Source organism: Corvus kubaryi, unplaced genomic scaffold (genome assembly GCF_017639235.1).
Source record: "Corvus kubaryi isolate FWS band 111438036 unplaced genomic scaffold, C.kubaryi_AGA036_p1.0 37397, whole genome shotgun sequence".
NCBI classification, from domain to species: Eukaryota; Metazoa; Chordata; class Aves; order Passeriformes; family Corvidae; genus Corvus; species Corvus kubaryi.
In genome coordinates, this window is record NW_024581136.1 from 19,743,786 (window position 1) to 19,764,011 (window position 20,226).

General features: G+C 47.9%; 3 protein-coding genes across 3 annotated transcripts in view; 2 read left to right on the forward strand and 1 right to left on the reverse strand.

Moving 5' to 3' along the window:
• Positions 1 to 7,166, forward strand: part of PPM1L (protein phosphatase, Mg2+/Mn2+ dependent 1L) — a 73,810-nt gene extending 66,644 nt beyond the window's left edge. Inside the window, exon 4 of the mRNA XM_042041942.1 lies at positions 639 to 7,166. Coding sequence (XP_041897876.1) covers positions 639 to 988 — 350 coding nt within the window. The 3' untranslated portion in view covers positions 989 to 7,166. The remainder of the gene's footprint in view (positions 1 to 638) is intronic.
• B3GALNT1 (beta-1,3-N-acetylgalactosaminyltransferase 1 (globoside blood group)) lies at positions 6,650 to 11,052 on the reverse strand. Its single transcript, XM_042041943.1, has 3 exons — positions 10,788 to 11,052; positions 9,621 to 9,725; positions 6,650 to 9,034 (listed from the first exon to the last, which is right to left on the reverse strand). Exon 3 carries the CDS (start codon positions 8,985 to 8,987, stop codon positions 8,001 to 8,003), a length of 987 nt encoding a protein of 328 aa, XP_041897877.1. The 5' UTR covers positions 8,988 to 9,034; positions 9,621 to 9,725; positions 10,788 to 11,052; the 3' UTR covers positions 6,650 to 8,000.
• Positions 11,053 to 11,639: 587 nt separating this feature from the next.
• Positions 11,640 to 16,287, forward strand: ARL14 (ADP ribosylation factor like GTPase 14). The gene has a single exon (XM_042041947.1). The coding sequence runs from the start codon at positions 14,194 to 14,196 to the stop codon at positions 14,776 to 14,778; it is 585 nt and encodes a 194-aa protein (XP_041897881.1). The 5' UTR covers positions 11,640 to 14,193; the 3' UTR covers positions 14,779 to 16,287.
• The last annotated feature ends 3,939 nt before the right edge of the window (positions 16,288 to 20,226 follow it).

Genomic DNA, 20,226 nt, shown 5'->3' on the forward strand with positions numbered 1-20,226 from the left:
TCAGGTTATCAGTGTGCTCCCACCAGCATAAATACCTGTCCCTACATCTCATAAATACCTGTCCTCACAAACTCAGGGATGGCAAGATCTGCCCTCACTGTTTTCTTCTGCTCATTGCCAGAGGTTCCCTGAGGAATTGTGTGGAGCAGGAATTCCTGTGCTGTTCCAGAAGCTGGGGGTTTCTCTGGGGGAAGGCAGAGCCACTCCTAGGGAAAACCAGAGCCACTCCTGGGGAAAAGCAGAGCCACTCCTGGGGAAAAGCAGAGCCACTCCTGGGGAAGGCAGAGCCACTCCTGGGGAAAGCAGAGCCACTCCTGGGGAAAGCAGAGCCACTCCTAGGGAAAACCAGAGCCACTCCTGGGGAAGGCAGAGCCACTCCTGGGGAAGGCAGAGCCACTCCTGGGGAAAGCAGAGCCACTCTGGGGATGGCAGAGCCACTCCTGGGGAAGGCAGAGCCACTCCTGATTGAGTTGTTGCAATCCAGCTCTTCCCCGCAGCACTCCGAGATCTGCCAAAGGCACCTCCTGCATTTTGAGCTCTGTAACCCCTCAGGATGAATTTGGGGGGGGTCTGGCAGGAAGCAGAGAGCTGCTTTGATGTTCCAGAGAGCTGCTTTGAGCGTTGCTGTTTCTCCCCAGGTGGATTCATCAGCTTCAACGGCTCGTGGCGCGTGCAGGGCATCCTGGCCATGTCGCGCTCGCTGGGCGATTACCCCCTGAAGAACCTGAACGTTGTGATCCCTGACCCTGACATCCTGAGCTTTGACCTGGACAAACTGCAGCCAGAGTTCATGATCCTGGCCTCGGATGGGCTGTGGGATGCCTTCAGCAACGAGGAGGCCGTGCGGTTCATCAAGGAGCGCCTGGACGAGCCGCACTTCGGGGCCAAGAGCATCGTGCTGCAGTCCTTCTACAGGGGCTGCCCCGACAACATCACAGTCATGGTGGTGAAGTTCAGGAATAGCAGCAAAGCAGAGGAACAGCTGTGAGGGAGCCCCGGGCTCGCTCGGGACTCGGAACAGACTCGCACATTTTAACCACAGTAGGAAGCTCTACAACGCCGTTCGGGTTCTCCGGGAGGAGCGGAGCCCTCGGGGCTCTGCTCTTGGCTTGACAAAGGAGCAATACAACAAATCCATGCTGAGCGACAACAAGAATCCAGTTTGTCCCCGTGTCCCTGCCTCCTGTGCCCTTGCTGCTCCTTAGGAACCGACTGGAACCTCCCGTTTCTCACTTTTCTTTATGAACCCTGTGTAGATTTTGGTTTGATTCCTCCCTTCCCGTGTGCCAGCCCAAGGCGGGCGCGGGGGCACGGCAGGGTCAGGGCGGTGCTGCTGCTTTCCCCTCGTGGGTGTCACTGCTCAGAAGCTGCTCTCATGTTCCTCATCTCTGTGACCTGCAGTGATCAGGGTGGATAGGAGAAGGGTTTGTGGTCTGAAGGAGGAAGAGGAGCCAACTTTCAGCCTGCTGCCACTGCTGGCTCTCGCTTTGTTTAACCTCCCCCCGAAATAAACCCTGCCAAGCATGTGAGTAGGTAGAGCTCCTGAATTACCACGTTTATTCAGGCTGTGCATTACTCTAAAACAGTTCTTCTAGGCCATATTGTATCCAAACCAACTAATGGTGAACTTCAGCAAAATCCCGGGAGTTCTGAACATCCTGGATCAGAAGAGAGCTCAGTTGTGGTAGCAGAATGTCTGTCATTCACCGAGAATCACCCTGACCTTATTTCTGTGGCACGGACTTGGAAAGTGATGCAAGAGAAAAAGAATTCCATGAGTGACTGTTGGGAAGCTCATCCAAGCAGGGCGTTCCTCAGAGCTGGAAGTCAAGCCTGTGAAAGACTTCCTTGTACCACTGCAGATGGATTTGTGGTGTTAATCCCGGGGCAGACCCCTCTGGAGCCGGGTTTGGGGATGACATGCAAATGCCAGGCAGCATCAGTGCACTGTAGAGACGAAAGGTTGTGTTAAATCTAGGTTTTAAAAGTATGTTTAGGTCTAACCTTCAGTATTTAATTGTATTTTGGAATCTGTGAATGCTGTAAGTTGGAATAAGGACAGGCTGAGCGTGCTGCACCTCTGGTAGCAGCTGTGTCATGGCAGAGGGACAGGACAGGCAGGATTTTGGATGGCTCGTTTATCCTCATCCTGCCTTACAAAAATCCTGGGGATCTCCCCCAAAATGTGGTCCTGGGCAATCTGCTTAAGCCTTCAGGGTGATGGAGGCTGCCCGTGTCTGAGTCTGGAGGTGGGTCAGGGATGTGATGGATTCCCTGGCATTGCCTGTTCCTTGGGAAAGTACAGTATTCCTCATTTACCAGCACTCTCCTGCAGGGCTTTGGGTGAGGCTGAGCTGTGCTGGGGAGGTGCTGAGGGGGTCAGGGTCTCTCAAGGCAAAAATCAAAGAGCACAAATTCCTGCTCGAGAAGGAATCCCCATCTTTGTCTGTTCAGTTTTGTCCCTAGGTCACCTCTCCCTCAACAAACTTCCCTCCTTTAATTTGTTTGGGGATAATCACAGCCCTTAATTGGAATTCCCGGTGCTGTGCAAAATGTGCCTGCATCCCGTGGCAGCCTCTGCTCATCCTGAGCTCCGGAGAGAGCCCCTGAGAAGTGTCCAGCATGCTCTGGAGCAGCAGGCAGCCGGCCTGCAGTGCTCCTCTCCCCGAGGATGGGAGGTTCCTGCCGTTCTTAGTCCTTTGCACTCAGTGGATGTGCAGCGCAGCCCGGCAGCTCCATGGAGCAGCTACCGGGAAACGGCAATAATTGCAGAGCGCTTCTGTCCTGTGTGAAAAGGCACCTGAGGGCAGGGCGCTGCCAAGTGCAGCCCTGGGGCGTGAATTCCACGCGAGTGCTGGATGCTGGGCTGGGAATGGCACAGCAGCTGTGGTGGAGCTGTGCTCCAGCTCGGTGCGTAGAGTTTGCCTTCCCTGTCTCCTTCGCTGGAGATGTTCCCGTTGTGCCTTTCCTTTGGGGGGCACAGCCCGGGTACAGCTGCCCTGGGAAAAGGGGAATTCCACCCACAGCTCTGTGTAGCAGGGGCATCCCCACTCATCCATCACAGGCTCTGGAGAAGCTGGAATGATGGTCATTCCCAGAAAAATGGGAATTCCCAGTATAGATCGACAGCACTGGGATGAGAGCTCCTGGCTGCACGGAGCATCCCAAGGTCACTGAGCATTCCTGAGGGATCCATGACCTCTGGAGCACGGCTCGCTGGCTGTCCCTCCAGCACTGGGATAGCCAGGAGAATGAGCTGGCAGGAATTCCCAGCCGGGAGAAAGCAGAGGGAGAGCAGCTCACGCTGGAAGGGAGCCACGCTCACAGGATTGAGGCAAACACGGCAGGGCAGGGCAGGGCAGAAGTGGTTTGCAGCCTGGCCTGGAGCATTCCAGGACCATTCCCTGTCACTCCCAGCCCCTCCAGGCAGCTCCCAGTCAGCCCTGTTCAACCTCCAAGTGGCTACAGCTGCAGCAGGAGCTGGTTTAGCACCTTCAGCTGCCTCTCCCCGGCAGCGCTGTCCTGGCCAAAGCTATCCACGCCAACGATCTCTGCTTAACCTGGGGATTTTTGCTTTGATTGCTTTAAAAAAAGGAGTTTCAGCTGCTTCGGGTTTAAAGAGGAAGGACTGATGGAGGTGAGAGGCTCCGTGTGGTCTCCCACACCCATGTGCAGTGCCTACCTGTGCTCCCTGCTGGAAGGTTGGAAGTTTTTTCATCCCAATCAAGGCATTTACAACTTTCCAGTCGTGCTGATTTGTGCCAAACTCTGTCGTGACACAGCTGGGGGCTGACAAGATGAATCCATGTCCATATTGCTTATGCAACCTGACCAATCCAGGGTTCTCCCGCTGCCTTAACGCTCCATCCTCTATCTGGAAAGGGTTGCCAGGTGCCGGAGCCGGGAATCCCCCGCTGGCTGTGGCAGAAGGGCTCCGGCACTCCGGCCTTCCTGCTGCTCTCCTGCCCGGGCTCCTCTCCAGAAACAGGGAGCTGCCTTTGGGTGGGAGCGGCTGGCACAGCTGGGAGCTCCTCCTGCCTGCTCATCCAGGGAAGTTTTGTGCCTGGATCCCCTCGGGGACATCTGTTCCCCCGGCGGGAGCCTCGGGGCACGGAACTGATGTGTGCAGTCGCTGCCAAAGAGCATCTTCCGTATGGTCCAACATGACAAAATGTACCTTGAATCTCTCAGCCGAGCCAGCGCTCCGGGAATTCGGGCTGTTCCCAGGGATATCCGAGCTCCCAGGTCACTCACGTGGGGGATTTTAATGATTCTCTCAGCCTGGAGCACGGATTGCCGTGGAGTTCATTCCTCTGCACTCTGATCGTTCCTAGAATTCCTGGCAGGGCTGTGCCTTTCCCAGCCTGTCCCTTGGAGCTGGGGACAGCCGGGTTGGTGGCACCGTGGCTCCTTCTAGTGGCCTGAGCCTGCCCCGAGCACGGATCCAGCAGCATTCCCCCAAATCCCACAGCAGCTCCGGGGATAAATGATTTCAGCTCCCAGGACTCAGCCGGCTGCTGCTGTTGTCGCAGGGTTAAACCATTCACAGAGGTGAAATTAAAATATCGGGACGATTTTAGACTCCAGAAGTCAGAATTAAAGTGCTGCATCAGCTTGAGCAGTGTTGGCTGCAGAAACACCAACACCACAGCCTAAAAAACAAAAAAAAAAGGGAATTTTGTGTCTCAGGATATATGACAGCCCTGCTTTAAATAATATGGATTATTGCTAATGTAGCTGATACTTGTTTTACACAGAAAAGCATTTAATAAGTGATTATACCACAGAAAAAAACACCTCACCAGCCTTTCATCACCCAAAGTAGGATTTTAGGCCCCTGTACAAAATTCCAGGTTTACAGCTGAAAATGTTCTGCTGGAATTTGGCCCCTGCAGAGCCCAGAGCTGCTGCTGGCCCTTGGTGTGCCCAAGATATTCATAAACAGCCTTTCTAAAGCTGAGGACTCCCAGCATAAAGCGATCTGTACAGTTAATGATGAGCTGGAGTTCCATTGCTTTTATTTTTCACGCTGACTGGACGAGGCTTTAGGGGAGCAGGTGTTTTATAAAAATGGTTTTTCCTTAGGTAACTTAAAATTCCAGGGATCAGCTGTGTCCAGTGCTGGAGGATAATCTGGGTGCCCCAGTAAGCAAAACCTGGTGGATGCAGCTGAAGCCTCAAACAGAGGTTTGAGGGCAATTCTTGAGGGAAGACTTCATGGATTTCATGGATTAGGGCAGCTCCTGTGTCTGCTGTGCTCAGTCCTAAGTTGGAATGAGGTGGTTTTGAAGGTCCCTTCCAACCCAAACGAGTCTGGGATTCTGGGAATTATCTGAGCAACAGGGAACTCCAGCACTTTTTTCCCTGAATATTTAATGGCCAATCCTGCATTTTTTTGAAGCCTGTGGACTTGGATCAGTACTTCCATGGACACAGGCAGCCTCTCCCTTTTCCAGCCTGCTCTGTCACCAACCATCCATAAATGTGAGGCAAAATTTCAGGATATATCCCAAACATCCCGGTTATACTGACCACAGGGAATGCTGCCCCTACGTATCCTGCATGGTTTATTGGAATTTGTTTGTTCCAGAGTGCACACAAAGCATTGCAGCATTTTGACTCCTCTGAAATAACATCCAGACTGGGAATTTCACACTGGAACCCACTTTTGCTCCCCACCCAACAGCAATTTCCAAACACCTTTGCCCAATGAATTATTATTATTATTATTATTATTATTATTATTAGGCTTTTCAGGTCAGAAAACCCCACAGTTTTCCTATCAAAATCACAAATATTTGGAATTCTGATTTAATACAGCTGCATGAGAAAGAAAACTTCTGATTTGGGAAACTTTTACCCTATGTTTTACACACTTTGTTTTTAGTACAATATTCTAGGCAGGTGCAATAAAATTCCCCCCCCCCCTCCCAATTTCAATGCCCAGATTATTTCATGCTTTTAAGGTTTTTCACCTTTTGCCTGGCTGCTCACACTAAAAACTTCCCTGAGAGTGGCTTTGAGCAGAAACAGGAGCTCCGTTAGGAATTTTACAGCCTTTTAAGCAATAATAACGACAGAATCAAATACAAACCAGATTTGGAAATGAGGGGTTTTTAGGAAAACCAGGAGCAGGATGGATCTTTTTCCAATGTTGCTGTCACTGTAGGTGACAGTTAATTTCAGGTGGCACAAAGAGATCACTGTGTGTAAACCCAAGCCTTGTAACCTGTGAGAGTGTCAGTATTTGGGGCACAAACCCCCAAATTCCTGCAGGTGACAGGAGAATTTCTGGCCATCCTCACCTCCCCATGACTCTCATTCCTCCCTCACCCCGAGCACTCTCTGCTTTATCCGTTTTCTGAAGGCAGCAGAGTCATAATTCCATTCTTTTTTTGGAAAAAGCAATACAAACTGTGCTGTAGGATCAGTGTTCTTGTGGCAAATAATTTATTTCTAAGCATTTCACATGGCAGGCTCAGAGAAAGACTGAGGGGTTTGGGGTTTAAGATGTGTAAACAATCACAGAACAAGGCAGTTCTCCCAGGATCTGCTCAGAGAACAATCAAATCCCAGCTCCTAAACCCACGGCACAGCTGGAATTTTACCTGGATCTAGGAATACAAGAGCATTGTTCCCTCAGTTATGCAATACTGTATTTTCCAAAAAAAAAAAAAAAAAAGCCTTTATTTTTTAAAAGCTTTGACCTCCTTACCATCCATCCTTAGAACACTGACATCTGAAAATCCTTGTCTGGAGAGTGTTGTCCCCAAGACCTTTTATCCCTAAAAAACACAACCCCATCCCCGAATTCCACCCAAACCCTGCGTGCAGTTGTTGAGCAGAGCAACACCCAGCACTGCCCATGAAGCCCAGCGTGCTGGAGGCACTGGGGACACCTCAGCCGTGCTCCTGGAGGTCTGGGCAGCCCTCGTGCTTTGTCTCTAAGAGACAATGGGGCTGTGGGATCGTGCCAGCCAAGCAGGAATCCCTGGGAGCGTGGCCAGGATGTCTCCGTAGTCTCTCCCCCGTGTAGTGGATGTGTCCAGGTTAATTATGTTCATGCAATTGCAAATTCTGTATCGTTGTCCATTAGAAGTGTAAACTACTGAAAACTGGGCCTTGCTGATATGAATAAAGTGATTAAAAACCGGTCTTTACACACAGGGCAGAGTTGGTCTTCTTGAAAGTATTAAAGGGGGAATTTCTTCCTTTTTTGCATTTTAAAATTGGAACAAAAAAACTCATTTGGAGGCAGATATAAATCACAACAGAAATGGTTTTTCATCTGCCCTGCAGGGTTCCAAAACTCCTGGGATGCATCACCCACACAGGTGTGGGGGGGTTGATTATCCCAATGTTTTTGGGATGTCCAAACTGCTCATGAGCTCCACTGCATCTCCCTGGTCTGGGAACACAGCAGAGACACCAAAGCCCTTCCATTTCATATGGACAGAGACACAGTGCACCACATTCCCGGCATTTCTCATCAGCTCCTGCAGATCCCCCAGGATCCCCGGGCTGGGAACACTCCTGGAAGCGCTGTGGAGGTGACACATTCAAACACCAAGGTGTGACACTCTCGGGAGGGTTACGTAGAAAAAAAGAGGTTGGGTTAATTTTGTACTGGGCAGAGAACAAATAATGGAGAGTGGCAATAAAACAATAAAAACAATCCAGGCAGGAATTTGGGAAGCATCCTCAAAGCTGGTTTCTTGGCAGAAACATCTTTCCTCAGTGACACTCCGTACATTCCAGAAGATTCAGGGAGAAATCCCAGGGTTGTTCCGTGCACAGGGAAAGGCAGCAGAGGCAGACGGGACAGAGCATTCCAAAGTACCCTCTGGGTGTGGGATACACACATGGAAAAGTGCTCTGTGAATCCCTGCTATTTTTATTTAACAGCATTGGGATGCCCTGGAGAAACGCTGCCCTAGCAGTCAATGTCATCTCTAGAACCCACTCTTACACCAAATTTAAGTTTCTAAATGAACCCAGAATCAAAGGCAAGTTTCTGAAGTGTTGGCTGACAAATCCTGCCAAACCTGGATCAGTTCACTTGGTGTAAGGTCATGAGCTGCAGTTAAATGTCTGTACTTACAGGTATCAAATTGGATTTTATAGAGAAAGAATTGTTCTGTATCTTCTGGAATAGTGACGTTGACTTTGAGTATGTTTAAGCAAATTCCCACATAAACATCCTCAAATTTCAGAGGTTTGATGTGGCTCATCAGCTCATAAGCCCTCAGAGCCAGTTTCCCATCCAGTATGTATCCCAACCCGCTGCAGTAGGGAGGATACAGCTTGAAGGGATATTCCTCATAGGAGATGTATCTTTTTTTGTCAAAGCCTCGGATGGCGAAGTTATCGATGAAGGGATACCCAGTGAAAACGTTCTCCGAGGAATTCAGCTGCAGCAGGAATTTCACCAGGTTGGGAGTGTTGATGAAGACATCGGCATCGGTCTGCATGAAGAACCTGGCGCTGGAGCAGAACTCGGAGAACCACTGGAATGCCATGATGGTCTTCAGGGTGAGGTTTTCGTAGGTGTCCATGAAATCCTGGCGGATGATGTCCCCGTAGAGGATGCTCTCGTCCTCCACCGACAGCGCCGCCGCCTTGTCCTCCCTGTGCGTGTCCTGCCCCAGCAGGAACAGGGTCAGGACGCGCTGGCCCCACCAGGAATCCCGGGAGCCCCACATGATCCTGATGGCCTGCCTGGCCTTCACGTCCCTGGGGCTGGAAGCCAGCAGGATGACCAGGAAGGGGTTGATGTCGGCGCAGTTGAGGTGCTCGCGCAGCGTGAAGAGGCGCTGTGGCCGGTACACGGGCTCGTACTCGTAGAAGTGCAGCAGGTCCATGTTCTCCGGGCCAGTGTTGAAGGAGAAGGTTGTGTACCACATGGTTATCAGGGAAAACACCATCAGGAACAGAAAAATCCACTTCAAGGGTCTCATGTACAAGGCTTTGACTGGAACCAGTGTCATGGTTGGGATCTATTGGTGCCCCTCAGAGTCCTGGAGCATTTTCCTTGCTGAAAAAGAAAGGGGAAAGTGGCATTCAGAGTGCTGTTGTTCAAATATTACCTTTTCCTTGTGTTGTCTGAAGTGCCAGCTGGAATTACCTGTGTTATCAGCCAATCCAAGCACTCCTGATCCTGTCACACCCCTCATCCCACACATCACGGCAGGACATGGAGCCACTGCCGAGCAGGGTTTGCATTGAAACCTCGTGGCTTTCACCTTGGCAATCTCCCCTGCAGGGAGCTGATCTCCACCCAGGATCCCACTCCAAGGGCTGTGATCCCAGGGATCTCAGCACAACGCCTCTGACTCAATTCCACCCCGAGGACAGAACACCGTGCACCAAATCCAACAAATGCTTGGCAAATGGATGCTCAGAGGCCTCAAAAATTTGTTACTTCTGTGAAGGACAGGAAGTCCGACTGATTTGCATGAGCTGGAGCAAATGGGACAAGAAAGTAGAAGTACAAGCAAGGATTTTATCCTCATTCAAGGCTTGAGCAGCTGCTTGGGGAGGGGAGGGAAGGTAAAAATCAACTTCCTTAAATCAAGTGATGTAATAAAGCCGTTTTTGACCAAAATCATGACCATTTTTACCTTTAGCCAGGACATTTTTGGATTTGAGGCACACAGCTCGGCCTGCAGCTCAAGCTCCAGAGCAGGTCCTTCCAAGCTCCTGTGGAATCCGTGCTGAAGCTGCTGCTGCAGGGTTAGGAGTAGAGATTCCAATGGATAAATCTTCACAAAACCCAGTTAAAACCAGACCCCCAGTCCTGTCCCCTCCAGTGTTTGCCTTCACTGTATTTCCCTAAAACTGCATATGCTCTATTGTATATTTTAGACATCTTTAAGCCAAAATAATTCCAGTGCTTAACTGTGGGAATTCCAAATGGTTTCTGATGTTTGCAGTAATAATATTTATCCTGCACAAGTACACACAAAGACACAGTTGGGATGATGGAAGGTTCAATTTCACAGCACAATTAGTTACTCTTTATCTTCAAAAATATCACCACAGGACTCATAAATGTTTTATATTTGAGAAATAAATCCAACCCCCAGCACAGCACTCAGGAATCCAAGGGAATTTGATTTGCCCACCTGCCTCGTGTTTCTGTGTAGGATCTGATTTGAAATTAATCATCCTTTAAAGGAAGAATTTGGAGAACATTTCACTAATGATGGCTTTAAAATGGATTAAAGCAATTTTATATAAATAAGTATTTAAATTGAAGAATTTTGGACTGATTCCTCTCAAAATCAGTGATTAACTAATAGGAATTTTCTCTTTTTATGCATCAACCTGACTTTCAGTGGACAGTAGGAAAATACACACAGGAAGAAAATGTGTTATATATCAATGCTTATTAATTGAGTTCAGATCAATAACATTTATTTTGATGATCAACTTAAAAGCATATCGCTGAAAACTGTTCAGTTTGATCAGTTCTTGGCTGCCTAATGGGAAAAAATATTATAAATGTTTAGATTCTTTGCAGGCAGAAAAGCCCAATTTCACGACATTCCGAGCAATAAAATTTGAGACAATTCCTCATCTGCTACATAATGAAAAATCTGGGAAAATAAACATCAGTTCAGGTTCTTTACCCCCACTATGCAAAACACAGCCTTAAGGGTGCTGGATCCTTATGGAAGTGCTGCACATCGGCAGGCAGGGCAGAGCCAGGATTAACCCCTTCAAACACAGCGAGAAAACAGCACATCCGGGGGAAACAGCAACCACACAGGGAAATAAATCCCCACCTTCTCCTATGCTTAAGCCAAAGTGAGGGGGCTGAAGCAGCGAGGTCTGAGCGCTTCTGCTCAGTCATGGTGCAGGCGCAGCCCTTCCAGCTCCTCCAGCACTTCCAGACTTTTTGCTGGCAGCTTTTCCCTTCCAGTTGTGGACGGCAACTGCAGCAGGAACTGCTCCTTCCAGGGCATTCCTTTCATTTTCCTCCAAGCTGAGGTTGTGCCAACAGCTGAAACTGGTGAACTTTGAAGCAAATATGAGGCAACACAGGCTCAGAATGCTCCACAGGGATTTTAGATCCATCTCCCACACAGGTAGGGAATTATGGCATGGGGACGTGATTGGCAGGAAAACGGTGGGAAATTCTCATATTCATTAAAGATTGCTAACTATAATCTCCAATATAAAGACTTTAAAATGCCATAATGATAGATGTATAGAAAAATGAATCCCTTTTAAAGCTACCACCAGAAATAATTTGGAAAAATGTTATTTAAACTTGGCTTTAAGGCTGGGTTGGACGGGGCCTGGAGCAGCCTGGTCTATGGAAGGTGTCCCTGCACATGGCAGGAAGGGAACGAGATACTATTTAACGTCCTTCCAGCCCAAACCAGCCAGTGATTCAACGTTTTCAAACTTAAAACCAATCGAAACTAGAGGCAATTTTGCAAGATCCCGGGATACGATGCTCTAATGTAACAAAACTTTAAGCTTTTCATTTAAAGGACCTTTACCAACGCCTTGCTCTCACTCCCGCCTGCCCAAGCCATCCCTGTTCTCTGTCCCAGGCACTTTTCCCAGCGCGGGGATCACCCGCGAGGTCCCGGCCGAGCAGGAAGAGATGGCTGCGAGGGGATGTGCCGCCCTCTGCCCAGTCCAGGGACCCACTTCAAGCCATTTCTCTGCTTTCTGTCAAATCAAGCCCCGGAGCAGCGCTCGGGGCTCGCTCACACCCGCGGTACCCCCCGCATCCATCTCACCCCACCCTGAGGTGCCCGAGGGCCGCCTCCCCGCTCCCTTTTCTCATCCCCATCTCCATCATCTCCATCTCCATCCCCATCCCCGTTACCTGTCGGGGCGCTCCGGGCCGGGCCGAGGGAAGGAGCCTCCTCCTCTGCCGTCTCCCCGAGCCCCCGCAGCGAGCGGCCCCCGCTCCTCCGGCTTCCCTCCGGCAGCGATCGAGGGCAAAGGCCGCGAAGAGAGAGCGGAGCTCCTTGTCCTTCCTGTCCCGGCCGCTGGAAGTGCCTCCGGTGAGGATTCACTGCCTTGAGTAGTAACATCCATCACGCCCGGTAATCAATCAAGCACGCGCTGGAATGTCCCGCCTGGACAACTTGGGAATGCGCACGGTTTACGTGAAGCTGCCCAGTTTACAAAGGGGTTACTGTGCAGAGCTGGAGCTTAGATTAGTGGGTGCTAAATCAACTGTCCCGGTTTATTACTCTGGGGTTTGCAGGTGAACTAAAAGGCAAACTCAACACAGACGAGACAGTCGCAGCCTGGCAGAGCAAACACACCTTTGGACAAAGCAAAGGTGGAGGTTCCTTCCCAGTGCTCAGGTGCAGTGTGGGGTCAGAACCAGACGGCAGAAGGGGCCATCCTGTGCTCTTTCCTGTGGTTTGATCTCCGGAGCAACTCAGGGGAAGCCTTACTGGAAGCAGCTCTGGATCACAAGATCTCGCTCTGGATTCCGGCACAGGCAGAAGCTGCCAAACCCCAGCACCTGCAGAGGCCCAGATGGCCTGGCCGGGCCAGCGCATGATTTACCTCGTAAAAAGTCAGGCTCTGCTTGATCCCTGTTTGAAGTGACGGCTGATGGAGGAAAAAGCACTTGTGACCATAAACACCCAGTACAGGTGGAGCAAACACAGAGCAAAGAACTCTGAGTGATCTTCAAATCAGCTGAGGACAGACCAGCCATCCCTGCCTTGCTCAAGATACCCATATTTTATTGGAATTGCATCAGGGAATTGTGATCCATTTGATGTTTTAACACTGGTTTTACAGTTTGCTGCCTCCCCATCTTTCCATTCATTCATGTCCATTTATTTATAAAGAAATGCAAATGCTTTCTTCCCTGGTTTAATACATCAAGACCGGCTTCTGAAAAAACCCTACACATAATCCATCGGTGTTATTAACTATGAAAAATGTACAGCAGTGAGTACGTCACTGTCATCTCTTGTTGCCCCCAATTAGTCCTGGTCTAACCCTTTTAGCTTCAAGAGAAACCAGATTATAACTCGTTTGTCAGGGCTGAGGTGGATTTTACGCAACCAGTGTCGTAATTATCGAAATGATTGTCCTATCAGTCAGCAGCTTTTTTTGACCACAAGACCTTTACATCTTTTTGCTGATTCTGGACTTTCTGAAGCAAAGAGAAATGGTTTCCGGGGTGTAAGTGCAACTCCTGCAGTACTCAAGATGTGTCAGAGCAGCCCAATGTGCACCCACTACCAGAACAATAGAAAGTCAATAGAAATTCATTAATAGCTGACTAAATTTTCTATCTCCTCTTGTTTTATTCTGCTACTTGGAATGGTGGCAAAAAAAATTATCAAGACTCAGTTATTTCCTTGGTTCTTGTCCCTTTCCTGAAGGAAATCTTCATTGGGCGAGCACAGAGTAGAGCAAAAGGAAGGTAACAGGAATTTTTAATTGGAGGCAGCGGAACCTCAGTGATGACCAGCCCATAAGCTCTGCATTTAGTCTCCACCTTACAAGGTGCAGTTAAACTCGTTCACAAACAACACAAACAAACTCCCCAGTTGACAGCTCTGGCAGGAGGAGTCACTGAGGCAGCTGCTTAGAGCAAAGCCCAGTTTTAGTGGATCTCTCAGGCTTTGATCGAGTCCATGAGCCTGGAACTCACATTAGAGACCCCTTGAGACCAGTTTGCTGGGAGATGAGATGCACCGATAAATCAGCTACCTGGTCACTGTGTGGCTTGCTAAGCATGGACAAACCTTAAATCTCCCCTCCTCACCACTCATGTTCCTATCCCATTGTTTTCCCAGAGGGCTGTGGAGGCACAGGGAGATTCTCCCTGAGACAGGGCAGCTGTTTCCCTGGCCGGATCAGGGAGTGCATGGATCAGGCTGCGGGCGCTGGGACCGTGGCTGTTCAAACATGCTGGCAGCCTGTAACCTTTGTGCCTGTGCCACTGGGGCCGGTGTTACTCATGCCCGTCCCACCCACAGGCTTGGCACGGAGCTCTGCACCTTCCGAAGCCTCCTGGCTCCTTATCAAGTCGATAAAAGCAGCGTGTTTGGACAGAGGTTTGACTGCTTCAGAGCTGCCTCTTCTCCCTCTCTTGTGCTTCACCTCAGGAGGGGGAAAGGCAGTGACCCAAATCGGCCCCACGGAAGAGGGGGAATATCCCAGCCTGAGGCTGGAATAGAGAACTCCCCGGGATAAATGGGCCTCCTGAACGCCAAACCCTCCCGAGTGAAGCGGGCCAGTATCCTGATGCTAGGGCTGGATTCTGCGGGGAAATCCACGCTGCTCTACAAGTTCAGGTATAAAGATGCTTTTCTAACAATGCCAACAATTGGCTTTAATGTGGATATGATTGAAGCAGGGAAGGATTTTACACTGACATTTTGGGATGTTGGAGGACAGAAGAAAATGAGAGAGCTCTGGAGCAATTTCCTGGAAGACACCGACGGGCTGCTGTACGTGGTGGACAGCTCTGACAAGCGCCGGCTGGAGGAATCCAGGAGAGAATTTGAACTCATTTTAAAGAATGAATCCATAAAAAACATCCCGGTGGTCGTGCTGGCAAACAAGCAGGATTTGCCTGGAGCTCTGAACGCTGAGGAGATCACCAGGAGGTTGAAGATGAAAAAGTACTGCAGTGACAGGAACTGGTATGTGCAGCCCTGCTGTGCCATCACAGGAGAAGGGCTGGCAGAAGCTCTCCAGAGAGTGGCCACGTTTGCCAAGCAGTACTGCAAGTCAAAGGAGACTTTCACCACCCTGAAGGAATTCAATACCCTCTAAGAACTTCCATCATCCAGTTCTGGTGACTGGTAACATATTTTATTGGACAGAATAAGTCTGGAAATACTGGATTCTGAAGAACTTTTATACATAAATATTTATGAAGGACTTTGTAAATATTTATGAAGAACTTTGACCATATTAAATTCTACTGTTATACCTGCAGATACTTGATATACCTGGTAGGATATCTCATACCTGAGATAGGACTCTGTAGCATTTTATTATTATTTTTTTATTTACTTGGGGTTGTTCAGTTCAAGTTGAATGATGAGAAAGGGGCAGTTGAGCACATGGAAATAGGTGAGCAGTGTTTAAGTTGCTTAATTCCAATGAAGATTCAAATGAATTTTTCTCAAGATGTAAACCAGCCGAGTCATTTGGTCAGCAATGATCAAATGCTGTTTTGTAATAAATGCTCCATGGATGTGTTTCTCATTTGAAAATAGAGTGGGGTTAGAGCTTCAGCTCTCGGAGAACTTGTTGGCTGTTTCTGCATTCTAGAAACAATTACTGCAGAGAGGTTGTGACGAGCAGGACGTGCTCCTCGCCCAGCCCCAGACAGAGCCTGGCTGCAGCGCTGTCTCCAAGGTGCAGCTCTGACGTCCCGTTGTCCCAGATATCCACGTGCTGCTTCCCTTGTTCCTGCACTGCTGGATTGCCTTCCTTAGAGGAAGGAGAGGGAGGCCAGCACAGGATCGGTCAGGGAAGAGCTGAATCCCATTGGTTTTGTAGTGACTTCCCAGTGGTGGGCTCTGGAAGAGTTGTGGCAGGGGTCCTCTTGTGCTCCTGGTTTTTTGTGGCAGGATTACACCAAGGAAGTAGGTGGGAATTAGGAACTTTACGTTTCATGCTTACTAATAAACAGACAGGAATGTCAAGTTATAAAAGGGTGAAGCAGCAACAAAATCACCCAGACATAACCTGTTGTCTCATGCACAGATTATTCAAAGACCAAAAAAATCATCAGGTGGATTTGCTGAAATAGTAAACAAAGGGAAGTTTCTCAATAGCAGCTGTTATTAATACTGAGACTAATTAATTACCAGGGGCTAAATCCTGACTCATGCTGAGACTCCATTGCTAAAAGCAGAGCAGGTGTCTGGATTTCTCATTGCCTGGTCTGATGATTTAGACTCAATAGAAAATACCATCTAAAAAGATCTTTAAAAGTCATTAATGCTGGCTTTCTAAACCCAGCACGTCAATGTTTAAAAATGTGATATTCATATCAATACATTTACAAACGTTTGCATGTGGCTGGTATAGAGTGAATTCTCTTAATCAAATCATGTGTCTGTTATAAAGCAGAATTCCGTTCTGTGGCCTCAGGACTTCCTCAGGGAGAAACACTCCTGAGAGATTTAACGAGGGTGCACCAGGGTCTCTAATTAGCCAAGAAGCAAGTTCTGAAGGGAGAAATGAAGTTGTAAAATAGACCAGCTCATACAGCTAAAAATGAGAATGAGCTCTCAGGCACACAGGCCCTGCTGCAGGTTATCAAATTAGGCTAAATGACACATCAACTTGAAGAAATATTTTACATTATGCTTCAAAAGAAAGGAATAAACTCAATTCCATTCACTTTATAGAATATCAAGTATTTAAAAATTGAATTTTCTAAGAGCTTGGTTTTCCAGGCCCGTTATATCTGCCCAAGGAGACCCCAACCTTTTGGAATAATTTTAAAGCTTTAAAATAAATATCAGTCAAGCTGGCTGGAGGCACAGCTTCTCAGAGGAATTAGATGCCTGAAAGTTTAATTTAAAAAATCACTGAGACACAGAAAAGTGGCCACACCAGTGCCCCCTTGAAGGCAAGGCTGATAAGGTACAAAGGACTGATCCCCACGGAGATAAATGTTCCATTGGAGCCGACAAAGGACATCAATCCAGTGCCAGGGTTTAATGAGTTCCTCTGCTCCAGGAGCTGCTTGGGCTTTTCCATCCTGCTTGGATCAGCAGAGCACTCGGGGGTTTCCTCAGGATGAGGAGACAGAGATGGAATGCACTGCTCCAAACGACCTGGAGCAAAGAGCCTCCCTGACCCTCATCAGCTTTTGAGAAGGGTGTTTGGGAAGTTGCCTGGGCAGGAAGGTGCCGAGGAAGCGGAATTGAATTGTGGCCCAGCTCTGCACGGAGCAGAGCACAGGCGCTGTGTGACTCCCAGTGGAAGACTGGGAACTGTTGGATATCCGATCCCATCACGTGTTCCATGGTGAAATCAATAGCCAGGGAGTTCCAAAGGTGTTTTCCAGCTCCATCCTGCTGGGGAGAGCTTGGACTGCTTGGCTGAACACAGTGAGCAGAATCATCGTGGTGTTTCAGGAATCCTACTGGTGCTAAAATCCAACCCACAGCACCATGATAATTTGTTCCTGGATAAGTATTGGTTTATTAGTTAGAATTTTTACAGATTACTCACTGAAAAACTTTTAGGATTTTTGAAGGATTTGGGATGCTTTGAGATGGTGAGAAATGGGAATCTGAAGAGCCCCAAGGCAGTGGAGCTGAAAGCTTTTCATGGGATGAAAGGCCTTGAAGAGTTGGGGTCAGCTGTTTATTTTGTTTCAGGTTTGGGACTTTTTTCATCAGCTCACCCTGCTGTTTTGCATTTTTTAATTGCTGCATTCTGGCAGTCTCGTGCAGAAGCCTTGCAGGTGTTTTGTAGTTAAAGGGCTCAAATCCTTCAGTGTCTGCTCATATTCCTTACACAGTTTGCTGCACCTGTTCCTTTGTGCTGCCAGAAGAGTCACACATGATAAAATGAGCGGAACACACCTGAGATCGGGAATCACAAAGGGAAGAAGGATCTGTGAACCCCAAGGCCTGCAGGACCCCGTGCCCTCTCAAGATGTGTTTGGATGAGACCGTTTAAAAGCTGACAGACCCAGAGGATGGGGAGCTGTCCTGCTGGCCATTCCTTGATAAGATCCTTGTGGTTTAAAGTCACAAAGGGCTTTCTGAGTTTAGCAATTACTCATGGAGCTCATTGAACGTGGGTCCAGTGGGGTGAAATGCCATTTTAAGGGAAGGTGTGGAGCAGCAGAAGAAACCATTGCAAATTTGGATAGTAGCACTCCCTCCTGCTTTGCCTGGGAGACAACTGTCCCAATAACTGAGAATCCAGGGGAAGTGTAGTGTCTAAGGAATGCAGGCCAAGGCTTTTCCAGTATCGGGTAACTGGTGTCACTCAAAATGCCTCGGTGCCATCTCATTTCTGACAGGTAACTGAACCAAAGGAAAGACTTTGCTGTGTCAAACAAGTTCCAAGTCTGCTGTGAAGGGAGGCAACACCACTTTGAAGTGCTGTGTGCACCTCAAACAGCTTTTTTCCCCAAAGTAAATGGGCCATGCTGGGTTCTGTGCTGCTACAATTAGGCTTCTTCCAGTTTAATTAGCTCAGATATCCTGTTTGGATTCTGGACATCCATCTCCTTAGATCTCACAGCCTGGATCAGCCAACTCTCTGTAATTTGGGATGTAAACTCTCAGGGTGGAGGCCCTGCTGAGCACACACCACACTGCAGGGACCATTTGCAAATGTAAATTCATGGACAGTAACAAATCCAGACACATTCTGAAGACGGGGGATTTTAGCAAATTGAGCATTCCTTGTGTTTCAGTTGCTCCAGTGTTGTGTTCCATAGCTGTGCTCGGTGCTGCTGTGCCGCTCCTGCTCATCCACAATGTGTTTGTGGTACCTGTACCAAGAGACACCTCCCCTCAGCTCTGTCACCTCTGTGTCCCCTCCCCACATTTACACAGCAGGGCTTTCTCCCTGTCCTTGTCCTTCCCCAGGAGTCCCACTGGCAGTGCCAGCTCTCGTGGTCTTGTTACCAGATTTCCCTTGGGTTTTTGGGTTTGCTCTCATGCCACTCCTCGTGCTTGGAATGACCTACAGACATTTACAGCCCCATTTCATTGTTTTCTGTCAGGTCCTTCCTCAAAGCACTGCTTTCCCATGATGTGTGCAAACCTCCTGACAATGCTTTATGAGCCATAGCTTTTGACGAGTATTTTTTATTATTTCCTTGTTCTGCCCATGTTTATTCATCTGCCCCCTCTTAGTCTTACAAGGTGCTTTCTTTGGTGCAAAGATCACCTTTTTGTTCTGTGTTTTTACTCTTTTTTTAACCTTTTGTTGACTTGTTTTTACTTTGTTTTTACCCTTTTGATTTGCCTGACCAATGAGAAGTTTCTAGGCCTTATATTACTGCTATAAGTACCCTGATTTTGGAGAAATCTCTGCTAAAATAAGTAATTTTGTGAGTTTAATAAACCACCTGGCTCTGAAACCTGAGCCATGTGTATTGTTTGGTTTTAGCAACTACAGTTGGGAACTGCAGCAACAATTTTATTGATCCAGACAAAGGCCAATCTCCTTTGAAATTCTGCTTGGCTGTTAAAGGGTAACTGTGCCTTAATCAATAGTTTTCTGTTACTTTATCTAAAGCACACACATTAATCACTGAACAATGTGAGTCTCTCAAGCTTCCCTTAAAAAGTCAGAGAAGTTCTATTTCTTATAGGGCCATCCCAGATCCCTGTGAAAATCCCTCGTATCATTTGGGTATTCACAAAACATAAAGGCATTCTGCAAACAGCTTAATTAATAGATGATAAATTAATGTGTCTCTTCATGGAGTGGGTCTCATGCTCACAGCTGGTGCCATCAGCTCTTCCCAGCACAAGGGAATAATTTTGGACTGAATTCACATGGATTTTCCTTTGTTGAAGACTTAAAGATTTGATCTACCTAAAATGTCTATAGGTCATCACACAATTATTGTGTGTCCATCAGTTATTTACACAGCTTGAATTACTCTGAAAAGGTGAAACAAGAAAGAATTACAGAAAAAGAATTAAAGGAGTTCATCTGGAGGGGCAGTGGGGGAAGGTAAACTACAGCAATACAATGGAAAAGGGAAGCAAAAAGAAAAATGAGAAAATTCTCAGGCAAAAGTGCTGAGTGTTGTAGACACACAAAGCAACAGAAAGCAAAAAAACTTTACACTCTGGTTCAAAAGCTGAAACTTCTCTTTTTCTAAAGTCAACATTTCATGTGTGCAAACCCTCCTGGTGCTCACAGGGGGAACTTCCCTGTGCTCTCTCTTAACCTTACACGCTGAAGGCAACGGTTTCATAGATAAAATAACGTCAGGCCCCAAAGAAAATGTAACCGTGGAGAAAATATTCTGCAAAGAACTGTCTCCTCGAAGTAACTCTAAACAATATTAATCCTGAGTATGAATAGTTAAAAATACTTAACATCTTATTAAAATCAAACGTTGTGGAAATTAATTATAGTTTCAAATAACTCTTCCCTTTAACCTACACAGGAAAGCTTTCGTATTTCTTAGCTGTCACCTACACTGAGCCTTCCCTTTTTGAAGCTTAAGGTTTTCCACTGAGTCATTTGGATCATCGATTATTTAAAATACCCATT

Bases quoted from the DNA above. Each gene is read 5' to 3' on its own strand.
- B3GALNT1 (XM_042041943.1), bottom strand. From the start codon at position 8,987: ATGACACTGGTTCCAGTCAAAGCCTTGTACATGAGACCCTTGAAGTGG.
- ARL14 (XM_042041947.1), top strand. From the start codon at position 14,194: ATGGGCCTCCTGAACGCCAAACCCTCCCGAGTGAAGCGGGCCAGTATC.